The 16,732-nt window shown below is 46.5% G+C and overlaps 1 protein-coding gene across 4 annotated transcripts in view; it reads right to left on the reverse strand.

The window, feature by feature from the left end:
- Positions 1–16,732, reverse strand: part of LOC134350213 (myeloid cell surface antigen CD33-like) — a 54,637-nt gene that overhangs the window by 11,818 nt on the left and 26,087 nt on the right. For 3 of the 4 annotated variants that reach the window (XM_063055207.1, XM_063055208.1, XM_063055209.1), the window contains exons 2-4: positions 13,322–13,415; positions 7,619–7,975; positions 657–950 (exon numbers count right to left, since the gene is read on the reverse strand). In XM_063055207.1, the coding sequence (XP_062911277.1) occupies positions 657–950; positions 7,619–7,975; positions 13,322–13,415 (745 nt within the window). The remainder of the gene's footprint in view (positions 1–656; positions 951–7,618; positions 7,976–13,321; positions 13,416–16,732) is intronic. The other variant, XM_063055210.1, reaches the window with a different exon arrangement.

Below are 16,732 nucleotides of genomic sequence, written 5' to 3' on the forward strand. Positions count from 1 at the left end.
CTGTCCCAGGTAAAAGCAAGGTGTTAACGGTGAGACAGGATTGGACTGTCACAGGTAAAAGCAAGGTGTTACCGGTGAGACAGGATTGGACTGTCACAGGTAAAAGCAAGGTGTTACCGGTGAGACAGGATTGGACTGTCACAGGTAAAAGCAAGGTGTTACCGGTGAGACAGGATTGTACTGTCACAGGTAAAAGCAAGGTGTTACCAGTGAGTCAGGATTGGACTGTCACAGGTAAAAGCAAGGTGTTACCAGTGAGACAAGATTGCACTGTGACAGGTAAAACAAGGTGTTACCGGTGAGACAGGATTGTACTGTCACAGGTAAAAGCAAGGTGTTACCAGTGAGACAGGATTGTACTGTCACAGGTAAAAGCGAGGTGTTACCAGTGAGTCAGGATTGGACTGTCACAGGTAAAAGCAAGGTGTTACCAGTGAGACAAGATTGCACTGTGACAGGTAAAACAAGGTGTTACCGGTGAGACGGGATTGGAGCATCACTGGAGAAACCACGGTGAGGGGCTGTGGCATAAAGAGGGCAGCACTGATGACACACTGAGCTGTTGAAGTGACAAAACTGGTGAGTCTAGCACAGTGGAAAGTCTGAGTGTTGATTGTGGGATCTTGTTGTGTACAATGAGCCACCTCCATACTTACTCTGTACAGTTAGTGTGAGGGTCTGCTCCGATGAATCAAGTGGGTAGCTGACTCGACAGATGAGTTTCTGCCCGTGGTGTTTGAGCTCTGGGGTTAGCTTCAGGAATGAAGTATATATCAATGTGTTACCCTTCTGGGTTACGCTGCTCGAGTTTGATGTCAGTATATCTGCGGGTGTGATCCAGGTTAAGATGGGTGTTGTTCTTTCACACGTGGTGTTGAAGGTGCACTTAATGTTCATAGGCTTTCCTGGAACCATTTCAGCAGCAAATATCGAAGGTTTATCTGTGAAATCTAACACACAGAGAAATGGATCCTTTTAGGTCAATATCATCAAATGTATCTGTCCAAATAGAAATTCCAGTCATACAAGAGAAAGGATATTTACAGGATGATTGCTGAATGAGGGAGCGTGTAGTGGTCAGGGAAGCTTGTACAAACATAGATTGTTCAGAAAGGGAGAGCTTAAACCTGGGATTGACATTTCTGGCAAAGTCCTAGAATGCCAACCTCAGACAATCCTTGATAACATGATAGGGATTTCAGGAGAATTTCTCTTCCAGGGGTGCAGAGGGAGGGAGGGATTTGCCAGATTCATGAGGGAACATACGGTACCAGTTTATGGGAGGTGTTAGAGGGGTGCTGGCAGCAATGGAAAGGGGAAGGAAAAGTCTTGGATGGGGCAGGAACACAGGCATTGAACCGAGAAGTCGAATGGCTGGCTTCTCTTTTTCAGGCACCGGCCTATACTTTTGTGTTTGGTGGAGACTGTCACTGTGCTTTAACACTCTGACAGGCTGAACAGATCAGCCCGAGTCCGCGAATCATCCAATCAGCAGAACTACATTGCAGCTGACCATTTGTCTCATTGTGTTCTACTGGCTACCAGACCAGTTCCTACAGATCAGTGCTCTACTCATCATCCCAGAGGACACCGCTATTCAAACAGCAGCCCATGCATTTTTCAATGGGATGAGAGTATCTGGCCCTCTAGCAGTGGAGTTCCAGACTTCTGTCCTCCAATCCCACTACCAATTGGTTTAAATCCATAGCCTTTGGTTTTTGATTCCTCTGCAAAGATAATGGTTCTTCCTGTTTACTCTGTCTCAGCCTCTCCTAATGTTATTAATGCACATAATTTCCGCTCATCCACTGTAAAGAAAACAAGCTTTGCAAATTATTCCTCACAGCTACAGGGTTCCCCACTTAACAACATCCTCGTAACTTCTGCATTCTCTCAGTGCCATTTTATTGGATACACATGCTCAATAATGCACATTTAATCAGCCAATCACACGGCAGAAACTCAATGCATGCAGACGTGGTCAAGAGGTTCAGAATGGGGAAGTGATGTGTCGGTATTTCAGTGGAGTACAGGAAATTACAGTGGCATGGGAGAGGAACTGGCCAAAGTTGACTGGAAAGTTGGCGGGAAAGACGGCAGAGCAGCAGTGGCTGGAGTTTATGCGAGAAGTGAGGAAGGTGCAAGACAGGTATATTCCAAAAAAGAAGAAATTTTCGAATGGGAAAAGGATGCAACCGTGGCTGACAAGAGAAGTCAAAGCCAAAGTTAAAGCAGAAGGCACACAAGGAAGCAAAAATTAGTGGGAAGGCAGAGGATTGGGAAGTTTTTGGAAGCTCATTAAGAGGGAAAAGATTAACTATGAAAGGAAGCTAGCAAATAATATCAAAGGGATACTAAAAGCTTTTTCAAGTATATAAAGAGTAAAAGACAGGTGAGAGTAGATATAGGACCGATAGAAAATGATGCTGGAGAAATTGCAATGGGAGATAAGGAGATGGCGGAGGAACTGAACAAGTATTTTGCATCAGTCTTCACTGAGGAAGACATCAGCAGTATACCGGACACTCAAGGGTGGCAGGGAAGAGAAGCGTGCACAGTCACAATTACAACAGAGAAAGTACTCAGGAAGCTGAATAGTCTAAAGGTAGATAAATCTCCCGGACCAGATGGAATGCACCCTCGTGTTTTGAAGGAAGTAGTTCTGGAGATTGCGGAGGCATTAGCGATGATCTTTCAAAAGTCGATAGATTCTGGCATGGTTCCGGAGGACTGGAAGATTGCAAATGTCACTCCGCTATTTAAGAAGGGGGCAAGGAAGAAAAAGGAAATTATAGACCTGTTAGCTTGACATTGGTGATTGGGAAGTTGTTGGAGTCGATTGTCAAGGATGAGGTTACAGAGTACCTGGAGGCATATGACAAGATAGGCAGAACTCAGCATGGATTCCTTAAAGGAAAATCCTGCCTGACAAACCTATTACAATTTTTTGAGGAAATTACATGTAGGCTAGACAAGGGAGATGCAGTGGATGTCGTATATTTGGATTTTCAGAAGACCTTTGACAAGGTTTACTTAACAAGATAAGAGCCCATGGAATTACAGGCAAGTTACATATGTGGATAGGGCATTGGATGATTGGCAGGAAACAGAGAGTGGGAATAAAGGGATCCTATTCTGGTTGGCTGCCAGTTACCAGTGGTGTTCCACAGGGGTCCGTGTTGGGGCCGCTTCTTTTTACATTGTACATCAACGATTTGGATTATGGAATAGTTGGCTTTGTGGCTAAGTTTGCTGACAATACGAAGATAGGTGGAGGGGCCGGTAGTGCTGGGGAAACGGAGAGCCTGCAGAGAGACTTGGATAGATTGGAAGAATAGGCAAAGAAGTGGCAAATGAAATACAATGTTGGAAAGTGTATGGTTACGCACTTTGGCAGAAGAAATAAATGGGCAGACTATTATTTAAATGGGGAAAGAATTCAAAGTTCTGAGATGAAACGGGACTTGGGAGTCCTCGTGCAGGATACCCTTAAGGTTAATCTTCAGGTTGAGTCGGTAGTGAAGAAGGCGAATGCAATGTTGGCATTCATTTCTAGAGGAATAGAGTATAGGAGCAGGGATGTGATGTTGAGGCTCTATAATGCGCTGGTGACACCTTATTTGGAGTACTGTGGGCGGTCTTGGTCTCCTTATTTAAGAAAGGATGTGCTGACGTTGGAGAGGATACAGAGAAGACTCACTAGAATGATTCCAGGAATGAGAGGGTTAACATATGAGGAATGTTTGTCCGCTCTTGGACTGTATTCCTAAGAGTTTAGAAGAATGAGGGGAGACCTCATAGAAACATTTCGAATGTTGAAAGGCATGGACAGAGTGGATGTGGCAAAGTTGTTTCCCATGATGGGGGAGTCTAGTACGAGAGGGCATAACTTAAGGATTGAAGGGCGCCCATTCAGAACAGAAATGCGAAGAAATTTTTTTAGTCAGAGGGTGGTGAATCTATGGAATTTGTTGCCATGGGCAGCAGTGGAGGCCAAGTCATTGGGTGTATTTAAGGCAGAGATTGATAGGTATCTGAGTAGCCAGGGCATCAAAGGTTATTTTAAAACTGCAAACACGAGGAATTCTGCAGATGCTGGAAATTCAAGCAACACACATCAAAGTTGCTGGTGAACACAGCAGGCCAGGCAGCATCTCTAGGAAGAGGTACAGTCGACGTTTCAGGTCGACGAAGGGTCTCAGCCCGAAACGTCCACTGTACCTCTTCCTGGAGATGCTGCCTGGCCTGCCGTGTTCACCAGCAACTTTGATGTGTGTTGCATCAAAGGTTATGGTGAGAAGACAGGGAAATGGGACTAAATGGGAGAATGGATCAGCTCATGATAAAATGGTGGAGCAGACTCGATGGGCCGAATGGCCGACTTCTGCTCCTTTGTCTTATGGTCTTATGGTGACTTTGACCATGGAATGGTTGTTGGTGCCGAACTGGGTGTCTGAGTATCTCAGAAACTGCTGATCTCCTGGGACTTCCACACACAACGGTCTCCAGAGTTTACCGTGAATGGTGAGAGAAACAAAATACACCCAGTGAGCAACACGTCTGTGGGCAAAATCGCCTTGTTAATGAGAGATGGGGGAGAATGGGCAGGCTGGCTCAAGCTGACAGGAAGGCAACATTAACTTAATTAACCACACGTTACAACAGCATGTGTGCAGGAGAGCAACTCTGAATGCACAGCACATCAAACCTTAAAGTGGATATAGCAACAGAAGACCACAAATGTACACTCAGTGGCTGCTTTGTTATTATGTACAGGAGGTTCCTAATAAAGTGGCCACTGAGTGTATCATCACATCTCTTATAAAGTGGTGACCAGAACTGCACAAAGTGTTCAAGCTGTGGTCTCTCATCTATGACATATATTCCCTGATCTTGTTTTCTGTGCAGCACTCTCCAATCCATGAACACTTAGGGATTAAGACTGAAGTGGACATCAAGTAGTGCTGGAAGATCATCATCTTGGTGAAAGACGCTCTTTAGTCTGACTAGAAATTGTCCGATTGCTGGAACATGTGGCGATACTTGGGGGCTGCCCCCAGCACGTCCCCAGGTGTGATTTGCTAAAGCAAATGCACATTTCGCTGTGTATGTGGTAAATAAATCTGAATCTGAGCAAGTGTATTAAGAGCAAAAAGGGAACAAGGCAGATGATCAAAGATAAGTCCACAGGGCCTAATCAAATATGTCCTAGGTCATCATGGGAAACTAGAGGAGAAAATGCTGGAGCCCTGGCAGAGATCAGGGTGGCATCGGAAAACGACAGAGATGGCAGCAGTTCTATAAAAGCAAACTCCCGACCGCAGTTTACATACCGCCAAAGGTAGATGTCAACGTAACATTCAATGTATCTAATGCCAAGATTAACAAATTAGAAATGGCCTACCCTGACACCTTTCACACCTTTGCTAGACTGGATTGAATAACACTTTACCCAACCACCATCATCAGAAACACACACAAAATGCTGGAGGATCTCAACAAGCCAGGCAGCATCTTTGGAAACGAGTAAACAGCTAAAAACACAGAAAACCTACAGCACAATACAGGCCCTTTGGCCTGCAACGCTGTGCCGAACATGTCCTTACCTTACAAATTACCTAGGGTTACCCATTGCCCTTTATTTTTCTAAGCTCCATATACCTATCCAGGAGTCTCCACCACTGTCGCTGGCAGCCTATTCCACGCACTCACCACTCTCTGAGTAAAAATCTTACCCCTGACATCTCCTCCGTACCTACTCCCCAGAAGCTGTGCCCTCTCGTGTTAGCCATATCAGCACTGGGAAGAACAGGGAAGGGGGAGAAACACCAGAGAGGTGGCGGTGAGCAGAGAGGGAGATAAGGTGAGAGAGGGAAATGGGAATGGGGAATGGGGAACGAGAGGGGAACCATCAATTACCAGAAGTTTGAGAAATTATCAGAAATATATATGTTTGTACACACACATACATACTGACAAACAACCAATGAGCAAAAAAGCCAAAGTGTGCAGATGTTAAGAAGGTAAATAATACTGACAGCATGAGTTGCAGAGCCCTTGAAAGTGAGTCTGTAGCTTGTGGAATGAGTTCAGAGTTGAGGTAAGCGAAGTTATCCACGCTGGTTGATTATAGACATTGATAATGTGAGATACCGCAGACCTGTTTCCCTTGTTTTGTGGAGAGACGAGGCAGCAGCATGGCATCACTGTAGCGAGGACCAGGCCTCAAGCAAGCTTACCTGCTGCTGCAGTGAGCTGACGCTGGAGACGGTGTAGCACGGAGCCTCTCTCATCAATGCTGCCATCCAGTGTTCAACTGGCTAAATGATAGGCTGGATTGCCAGCAGCTGTACCATCAGTTTGCATGTCACTCAGGGACTGGACTATACATGGGTTTTCTTGTGTAATGATGTGTTTTTTTCTCTCTCTCACTATCTTGAATGTACGTTATGCACCTTGCCCCCCAGAGGAACACTATCTCATTCAACTGTACCCATGTATGGTTTGAATGATAATTAAACTTGATCTGATTTGAACTGGTTCTTTGCTGAGTTAAACCAGAGCAGGACTGGGTTCTAGGAGTGTTGTAGAACAGCAAAACCTGATGCATTAAGGTAGGGTCTTCTGAGTTAATCTACAAAACATTGTGCACCATGTCAAGTCAAAATAAAAGTTGCAAATCCTGTCAAAAACTTACTAAAAATTAAAAACCAAAATTGAGATGATGAAAAAGTATTCATCCCCTTTGTAATTACTACGCTAACTTTCCTCAGGTGTAATATACCATGTTACCTGACCAATTCACCCAAAAAGAAAATTGAAAATCATCTGTTTTCAATAACTTCATAAGAATAAATACCCCCTCTCTCTGTAAGGTCCAACAGTATGGTAGATTTTCAACAGACCAAACCAAAATGAAGACAAAAGAGCATTCAAGGCAAGTCAGTGAAATGATAATGGACTAGCATAAATCTGAGGAAGGGTACAAGACCATCTCAACGGGACTGAACATATCTCAAGCTTAGCACAGTCCATCATGAAATCACAGCCACATGGCCTAGGTCAGACTGCCCCTCTAAACTTAGACACCGGAGAAGAATGGTACTAGTGAGAGGGGCTACTGTGATATAAGCAGTCACTCTGAGTGTGCTCCTGATACCAATGGCTGCTACTGGAGATGAAGTTCATGGCTCCACAATCTCTAAAGCCTTGCGCAAAAAGGGCATTTATGGAAGAGTGGCAAGGAAAAAGCCCTGATTTAAAAAGAAAGCAAATCCTTGCCTGCAAGGTGTCACCTGGAAGATAATGTAAAAACATGGAAGAAGGTTTTGTAGTTAGAAGAGTCTAAAGTGGAACTTTTTGGTCTCAACTCTAAGCAGTATGTGTGGTGCAAATTCAATACTGAGCATCAGCCAGGTAACAGCATCCCTATTGTAATGTATGGTGGTGGCAGCATCATGTTATGGGGATGATTTTCAGAAACAGGGAGTCTGTTTTGCTTTCCATTCACTTGCCTGCATTAATTTGTGAGCTACGTGAATAGACAACTAGCACATTTAATGTTACTTCCCACAGACTAGTGAACGTCAGTTGTTGAGTGATTATGTGGAGAACTCACTAGAAACATGAAGCCGTGTTACAGAAGAGATGTAAGAATCCTTGCTGGGAACTTCAACTTTGAAAGTGTAAGAACCTTCATCTTCCTGCATGATGTTGTCTATAATCAGGGAACAGTCACCATCTTTGAGATCTCCAGACAGCCGGGTCCGCTGGCGAAACCTTGGCACAGTCTTATCGAGCTGCTTGGAGTGGAAGACTATGGTCGGAGGCTCCCCATCATTAATCCAGATTCCAGTCCATGTTGCATGTTCCATGTCCTCATATGATGGATAGTGGCACGGGATCTGTGCACACAAACCCCTCTGCGTTGTCACATTCTGTGGAGTGACAGCTTTCCACTCTTTCATCTCTGCAGCTGAGGAGAGAAGGAGCAATGTTTGTCACTGGATGACTTATTCATCCACCAGACCCCATTGTGTAGGAATTAGATCCACGCCAGTGCACTGACTCAGGGCAAGTCAATGACTCCTGTTTGAGTACTGTTGGGGGGGGGGACAGCCTGCCTGGGGGAAGCCACAGTGGCTGTGCCTCTGGCACAGAGTCTGGCCCTGTGGCTCAGAAGGGTAGGGAGAGGAAGAGAAAGGCAGTAGCGATAGGGGACTCTAAAGTTAGGGTGTCAGACAGACGATTTTGTGGACACAGGAAAGAAACTCGGATGGTAGTTTGCCTCCCAGGTGTCAGGTCCTGGATGTTTTTGATTGCGTCCACGATATCCTGCAGTGGGAGGGGGAACAGCCAAAGATCGTGGTACATATTGGTACCAACGACATAGGTAGGAAAAGGGAAGAGGTCCTGAAAACAGACGACAGGGAGTTAGGAAGGAAGTTGAGAAGCAGGACCGCAAAGGTAGTAATCTCGGGATTACTGCCTGTGCCACATGACAGTGAGTATAGGAATAGAATGAGGTGGAGGATAAATGCGTGGCTGAGGGATTGGAGCAGAAGGCAGGGATTCAGATTTCTGGATCATTGGGACCTCTTTTGGGGCAGGTGTGACCTGTACAAAAAGGACGGGTTGCACTTGAATCCCAGGGGGACCAGTATCCTGGCAGGGAGGTTTGCTAAGGCTACTGGGGAGAAAGCTTGGAGACAGTGTATGAGGGAGGATAGGCAGGTGATAGAGAAGGGACGCGCTCAGACCAACAGTTTGAGATGTATCTTTTAATGCAAGGAGTGCTGTGAACAAAGCAGATGAGCTTAGAGCGTGGATCAGTACTAGGAGCTATGATGTGGTGGGTTTTAGATGTTTCAGAAAGGACAGAGAGAGAGGCAAAAGAGGTGGAGCGTGGAACTGTTGATCAGAGATAGTGTCATGGCTGCAGAAAGGGTGGACGTCATGAAAGGATCGTCTATGGAGTCTCTGTTGGTGGAGGTTTGGAACAGGAAGGGGTCAATAACTCTACTGGGTGTTTTTTTATAGGCTGCCCAATAGTAACAAGGATATCAAGGAGCAGATAGGGAAACAGATCCTGGAAAGGTGTAATAATAACAGAGTTCTCGAGGTGGGAGATTTTAATTTCCCAAATATCAATTGGCATCTCCCTAGAGCAAGGGATTTAGATGGAGTGGAGTTTGTTAGGTGAGTTCAGGAAGGTTTCTTGACATAATATGTAGATAAGCCTACAAGAGGAGAGACTGTACTTGATATGGTATTGGGAAATGAACCTGGTCAGGTGTCAGAACTCTCAGTAGGAGAGCATTTTGGAGATAGTGATCATAATTCTATCTCCTTTACAATAGCATTGGAGAGAGATAGGATCAGACAAGTTAGGGAAGGGAGGCAACATCGACTCAGACCATGAGTGGCCTACGTCAGGCATTTTCATGCCTTACAAGGTGCAGATTGGAAGTCTGTGTGGAGCACCACTCCTCGCACAGACACTAGAGCAATGTGTGATTAAGTGCCTTGCTCAAGGGCACAAACACGCTGCCACAGCTGAGGGTCGAACTAGCCACCCTCGGATCAATAGACGAATGCCTTAACCACTTGGCCATGTGCCCAACAAGTTAGAAAAGCTTTTAATTGGAGTAATGGGAATTATGAGGCTATCAGGCAGGAACTTGGAAGCTTAAATTGGGAACAGATGTTCTCAGGGAAAGGTACGAAAGAAATTTAGGCAAATGTTCAGGGGATATTTGTGTGGAGTTCTGCATAGGTATGTTCCAATGAGACAGGGAGTAGGGTACAGGAACCGTGGTGTACAAAGGCAGTAGTAAATCTAGTCAAGAAGAAAAGCTTACGAAAGGTTCAGAGAGCTAGGTAATGTTCGAGGTCTAGAAGATTATAAGGCTAACAGGAAGGAGCTTAAGAAGGAAATCAGGAGAGCCAGAAGGGGCCATGAGAAGGCCTTGGTGGGCAGGATTAAGGAAAACCCCAAGACATTCTACAAGTATGTGAAGAGCAAGAGGATAAGACGTGAAAGAATAGGACCAATCAAGTATGACAGTGGGAAAGTGTGGATCTTGGTGTTTGTAGTGATGACTTGCAGCAGACTGAAAAGCCTGAGCATGTAGATATTAAGAAAGAGGATGTGCTGGAGCCTTTGGAAAGCATCAAGTTGGATAAGTCGCTGGGACCGGATATGAGATGTACCCCAGGCTACAGTGGGAGGCGAGGGAGGAGATTGATGAGCCTCTGGCGATGATCTTTGCATCATCAATGGGGACAGGAGAGGTTCCGGAGGATTGGAGGGTTGCGGATGTTGTTCCTTTATTCAAGAAAGGGAGTAGAGATAGCCCAGGAAATTATAGTCAGTGAGTCTTACTTCAGTGGTTGGTTAGTTGATGGAGAAGCTCCTGAGAGGCAGGATTTATGAACATTTGGAAACCTATAATATGATTAAGAATAGTCAGCATGACTTTGTCAAGGGCAGGTCATGTCTTACGAGCCTGATTGAATTTTTTGAGGATGTGACTAAACACATTGATGAAAGAAGAGCAGTAGATGTAGTGTATATGGATTTTAGCAAGGCATTTGATAAGGTACCCCATGCAAGGCTTATTGAGAAAGTAAGGAGGCATGGGATCCAAGGGGACATTGCTTTATGGATCCAGAAGTGGCTTGCCCACAGAAGAGAAAGAGTGGTTGTAAATGGGTCATATTCTGCATGGAGGTCGGTGACCAGTGGTGTGCCTCAGGGATCTGTTCTGGGACCCTTACTCTTCGTGATTTTTATATATAACCTGGATGAGGAACTGGAGGGATGGGATAGTAAGTTTGCTGATGACACAAAGGTTGGGGGTGTTGTGGATAGTGTGGAGGGCTGTCAGACTTTACAGCGGGACATTGATAGGATGCAAAACTGGGCTGAGAAATGGCAGATGGAGTTCAACCCAGGTAAGTGTGTAGTGGTTCATTTTGGTAGGTCAAATATGATGACAGAATATAGTATTAATGGTAAGACTCTTGGCAGTGTGGAGGATCAGAGGGATCTTGGGATCTGAGTCCATAGGATGCTCAAAGCAGCTGCACAGGTTGACTCTGTGGTTAAGAAGGCATATGGTGTATTGGCTTTCCTCAATCGTGGAATTGAATTTAGGAGCCGAGAGGTAATTTGTAGCTATATAGGACCTTGATCAGGCCCTACTTGGAGTACTGTGCTCAGTTCTGGTCGCCTCACTACAGGAAGGATGAGGAAGCCATAGAAAGGGTGCAGAGGAGATTTACAAGGATGTTGCCTGGATTGGGGAACATGCCTTATGAAAACAGGTTGAGTGAACTTGGCCTTTTCTCCTTGGAGCGACGGAGGATGAGAGGTGACCCAATAGAGGTGTATAAGATGATGAGAGGCATTGACTGTGTGGATAGTCAGAGGCTTTTTCCAAGGGCTGAAATGGTTGGCAAAAGAGCACACAGGTTTAAGACAGAGGGGAGTAGGTACAGAGGGGATGTCAGGGGTAAGTTTTTTACTTAGAGAGTGGTGAGTGCGTGGAATGGGCTGCCAGCAATGGTGGTGGAGGCGGATACGATCGGGTCTTTTAAGAGACTTTTGGATAGGTACATGGAGCTTAGAAAAATAGAGGGCTGTGGGTAAGCCTAGTAATTTCCAAGGTAGGGACGTGTTCGGCACAACATTTTTGTATTGTGCTGTAGGTTTTTTATGTTTCTAGATTTCTATGTGGGTCAAGCTCTCAATGAATTCTTTCAATGACAGCTTGTGAGAGTGGAGGAGGATTCATAGTAACAGTAATAAGACTGCAAGACCCCAAAGGGTATAGGGGACAGGGGAGCCACTGAGACACGAAGGGGTGTAGGGGATGGGGGAAGTCACAGTGACAGTAAAGGGTATAGGGGACAGAGGGGGCCACTGAGATGGGAGGGGTGTAGGGGCTGGAGATATTCACCGTGCACAGGAGGAGTGCAGGGTCTGGGGGGGGGGGTCACTGAGACAGGAGGGGTGTAGGAGCTGGAGATATTCACCGTGCACAGAAGGGGTGCAGGGTCTGGGGGGGGGGGTCATTGTGATGGGAGGGGTGTAGGGGCTGGAGATATTCACCGTGCACAGGAGGAGTGCAGGGTCTGGGGGGGGGGGTCACTGAGACAGGAGGGGTGTAGGAGCTGGAGATATTCACCGTGCACAGAAGGGGTGCAGGGTCTGGGGGGGGGGTCATGGTGATGGGAGGGGTGTAGGGGCTGGAGATATTCACCGTGCACAGAAGGGGTGCAGGGTCTCGGGGGGGTCATTGTGATGGGAGGGGTGTAGGAGCTGGAGATATTCACCGTGCACAGAAGGGGTGCAGGGTCTGGGGGGGGGGTCATTGTGATGGGAGGGGTGTAGGGGCTGGAGATATTCACCGTGCACAGAAGGGGTGCAGGGTCTGGGGGGGGGTCACTGAGACAGGAGGGGTGTAGGAGCTGGAGATATTCACCGTGCACAGAAGGGGTGCAGGGTCTGGGGGGGGGTCATTGTGATGGGAGGGGTGTAGGGGCTGGAGATATTCACCATGCACAGAAGGGGTGCAGGGTCTGGGGGGGGTCACTGAGACAGGAGGGGTGTAGGAGCTGGAGATATTCACCGTGCACAGAAGGGGTGCAGGGTCTGGGGGGGGGTCATTGTGATGGGAGGGGTGTAGGGGCTGGAGATATTCACCATGCACAGAAGGGGTGCAGGGTCTGGGGGGGGTCACTGAGACAGGAGGGGTGTAGGAGCTGGAGATATTCACCGTGCACAGAAGGGGTGCAGGGTCTGGGGGGGGTCATTGTGATGGGAGGGGTGTAGGAGCTGGAGATATTCACCGTGCACAGAAGGGGTGCAGGGTCTGGGGGGGGGGTCATTGTGATGGGAGGGGTGTAGGGGCTGGAGATATTCACCATGCACAGAAGGGGTGCAGGGTCTGGGGGGGGTCACTGAGACAGGAGGGGTGTAGGAGCTGGAGATATTCACCGTGCACAGAAGGGGTGCAGGGTCTGGGGGGGGGGTCATTGTGATGGGAGGGGTGTAGGGGCTGGAGATATTCACCGTGCACAGAAGGGGTGCAGGGTCTGGGGGGGTGTCACTGAGATATAGGGAGGCACAGTGAGAAGGATTTGAAATGCCAGATGAGAATTGTAATGAGACTAGCCCAGAGGTGGTACAGGTCAACACAGAGAAGGGGTGATGGTAGCGGAGTTAGTTCACTTGGCCTCTGATGAAATCACAGTCCCAACACAGCTCAGAGAAAATGATTTTGCACACAAACTGCCAGCCGTAAACATGTCTGACCTGCTGATGTATATTGGAGGAGTGACAGGAGGAAGTATAATTCCCTGATCATTATCCAATCCAAGATCGCTTGGCAGTTCCGCGCTTTCAGGGTCTGAAAGAGAGAATAGTTAATCCCTGCCTGCTCAGCGATTCCTGAGAGGTTCAAGCTGCTGTTAAACAGTAAGGCTGATCCTCCACAGTCGCCAATACTGCAGCCATCTGCATTGGAATACCGCTATCCCTTCTAGAGTGGTCCTGTGTATCATCCCAATTTGGGAAGGCGTTTCCCAGCTCAATGTCCTGGGACAGCCCAGGGCCTCTCCCAGAGTTCAGAGACTGCCTGCATTCACAGAATGGCTTTGACAGCTGCTGAGGCCCTACCAACAGTCATTCTTTGAATCTCTCTGGCATGCATAGAACCAGAAATGTAATTCTAAGTATTTTTGAAAATTGTTATTATATTAGAATTGTTATGGTGCTAAAGCTCCCTCAAATTCTGGCTGCTCTAAGCATAGCAATTCTCTCCATTCCTCTGTCCTGTACTCTCTCCTAGCTGTCTGTCCAAATGGTGTATAAAGGCTCTGAATTAAACTGTTTTCTCCTCTCCTCCAGACAGAGTCACACACCATCATCACTGTGTCTAGTAAAGTCTCTCTCACATTGCTCTTCTGCCCAGTAGTTGATACTTGTGTCCCTTATCAACATAAACAAAATGCTGGAGGAACCCGGCAGGTCAGGCAACATCTATGGAAAGGAATAAACAGTTGACATTTCAGGCCGGGACCCTTCATCGGGACTGGAAAGGAAGGAGGTAGAAGGCAGAACATGAACATAGAACATAGAATAGTACAGCACAGTACAGGCCCTTCGGCCTACAATGTTGTGCCGACCCTCAAACCCTGCCTCCCATATAAGCCCCCACCTTAAATTCCTCCATATACCTGTCTGGTAGTCTCTTAAACTTCACGAGTGTATCTGCCTCCACCACTGACTCAGGCAGTGCATTCCACGCATCAACAACTCTCTGAGTAAAAAACCTTCCTCTAATATCCCCCTTGAACTTCCCACCCCTTACCTGAAAGCCATGTCTTCTTGTATAGAGCAGTGGTGCCCTGGGGAAGAGGCACTGGCTATCCACTCTATCTATTCCTCTTATTATCTTGTACAGCTCTATCATGTCTCCTCTCATCCTCCTTCTCTCCAAAGAGTAAAGCCCTAGCTCCCTTAATCTCTGATCATAATGCATGCTCTCTAAACTGGGCAGCATCCTGGTAAATCTCCTCTGTACCCTTTCCAATGCTTCCACATCCTTCTTATAGTGAGGCGACCAGAACTGGACACAGTACTCCAAGTGTGGCCTAACCAGAGTTTTATAGAGCTGCATCATTACATTGTGACTCTTAAACTCTATCCCTCGACTTATGAAAGCTAACACCCCATAAACTTTCTTAACTACCCTATCCACCTGTGAGGCAACTTTCAGGGATCTGTGGACATGTACCCCCAGATCCCTCTGCTCCTCCACACTACCAAGTATCCTGCCATTTACTTTGTACTCTGCCTTGGAGTTTGTCCTTCCGAAGTGTACCACCTCACACTTCTCCGGGTTGAAGGTAGAGAGAGGTGAGACCAGGTGAGGGAGGGAATGAAGTGAGAAGCTGGGAGGTGATAGGTGGAAGAGGTAAAGGGCTAAAGAAGGAGGAATCTGATTGGAGAGGAGAGTAGACCATGGAAGAAAGGGAAGGAAGAGGGGGGCACCAGAGGGAAGTAATGGGCAGATGAGAAGAAAAGGGGTAAGAGGGGCACCAGAATGGGGAATAGAAAAAGAGTGAAGGGAAAGGGGTAGGGAGAGAAATTACCAGCAGTTAGAGAAATCAATGTTCATGCCATCAGGTTGGAGACCACCCTTACAGAATTTGAGGTGTTGTTCCTCCATCCTGAGAGTGGCTTCATCATAGCAGTGGAGGAGGCCATGGATAGACATGTGGAAATGGGAATGAGAAGCAGAATTAACATGAGTGACCACTGGAAAAGCCACGTTCTGTGGCGGATGGAGCAAAGGTGCTCAACATTGATGCGTGAAGCACCCACTGATTGGAACACTTCCCTTCCAACACTCAATCTCAACCAGCCATGATCTTCTACTTTGATAACCTTGTCTCCACCTCCATTCCTCCCAGAAGAATGATCACAGCTCTTCTAGTTTTGCCTGCTGGAGCTGAAATTCCTCAGCCCTGGAACCATTCCAGGAAGTCTCACTCCCTTCAGGATGTAAACATCCTTTCAAAAGTGTGGTGTCCAGAAGTGGATATCACACTCCACTGGTGGCCTGACAAGTTTCAGTATAACATAGAATAGTACAGTACAGTACAGGCCCTTCAGCCCATGAGGTTGTGCCAACCTTTCTTCCAACTCTATGGTCAATCTAGCATTTCCCTCCCACATAGCCCTGTTTTTCAAAAGCAAAACCCATTTCTCACCCACACATCCACTCAAACTAGGTTTCCGCAAATAAAATGAAGTGAGGTCTTTTATGCTTAATGAGACGTGTAGCACATCTTATTCAACTCTACAACCTAAACCCAAAAGTGTGCTAAAACAAAAACCCTTATGTAACAACGTCGCCCCATCAGACCAGATGCAATGGCTGAGGAAGTCAATGGGTGACAACCCAAATGGCATCTTGTAGTGTTAAGAGTCAACTTGTGTTGGCTTAAGTGCTTGAAAAGTGTGCAGAGATGAGATACGTGTTCAGATTTTGACTCACTGGTAACAATTATGTCATCCAAGTAAACAAAAAGAAAATCTAACTCTTTTATTACAGAGTCCATCAGCTGTTCAAAAGTCTGTGTTGCATTTTTCAGTCCAAATAGCATGCGCCGAAACTTAAAAAGGCCAAACAGGATTATCACAGCTGTTTAGGGAATGTCCTCAGAGCACACAGGCACCTGATGGTAGCCCATAATCTTTGGAAAAGATTAACTTTCCAGCTAAGAAAGCCGAGAAGTCTTGGATATGTGGGACCGGGTAACGATCAGGGGTGGTTGCCAGTGACTAATGGTGTTCCTCAGGGGTCAGTATTGGGACCACCACTTTTCACATTGTTTGTCAGTGATTTAGATCATGGAATTGATAGCTTTGTGGCAAAGTTTGTAGATGATATGAAGATATGTGGAGGGGTAGGTAGTGTTGAGGAAGAAATGCAATTGCAGCAGGACTTAAACAAATTGGAAGAATGGGCGAAAATGTGGCCAGTGGAATACAGTGTTGGGAAATGTATGATCATGCATTTTGGTAAAAGGAACAATTGTGCAGACTATTATCTAAATGGGGGAAAAAATTCAAACATCAGAGTTGCAGAAGGACTTAGGAGTCCTCATGCAAGACTCACAGAATGTTAATTTACAGGTTGAGTCTATGGTAAAGAAG

The sequence above is a fragment of the Mobula hypostoma genome, chromosome 8 (genome assembly GCF_963921235.1).
Source record: "Mobula hypostoma chromosome 8, sMobHyp1.1, whole genome shotgun sequence".
In the NCBI taxonomy this organism is placed as follows: domain Eukaryota; kingdom Metazoa; phylum Chordata; class Chondrichthyes; order Myliobatiformes; family Myliobatidae; genus Mobula; species Mobula hypostoma.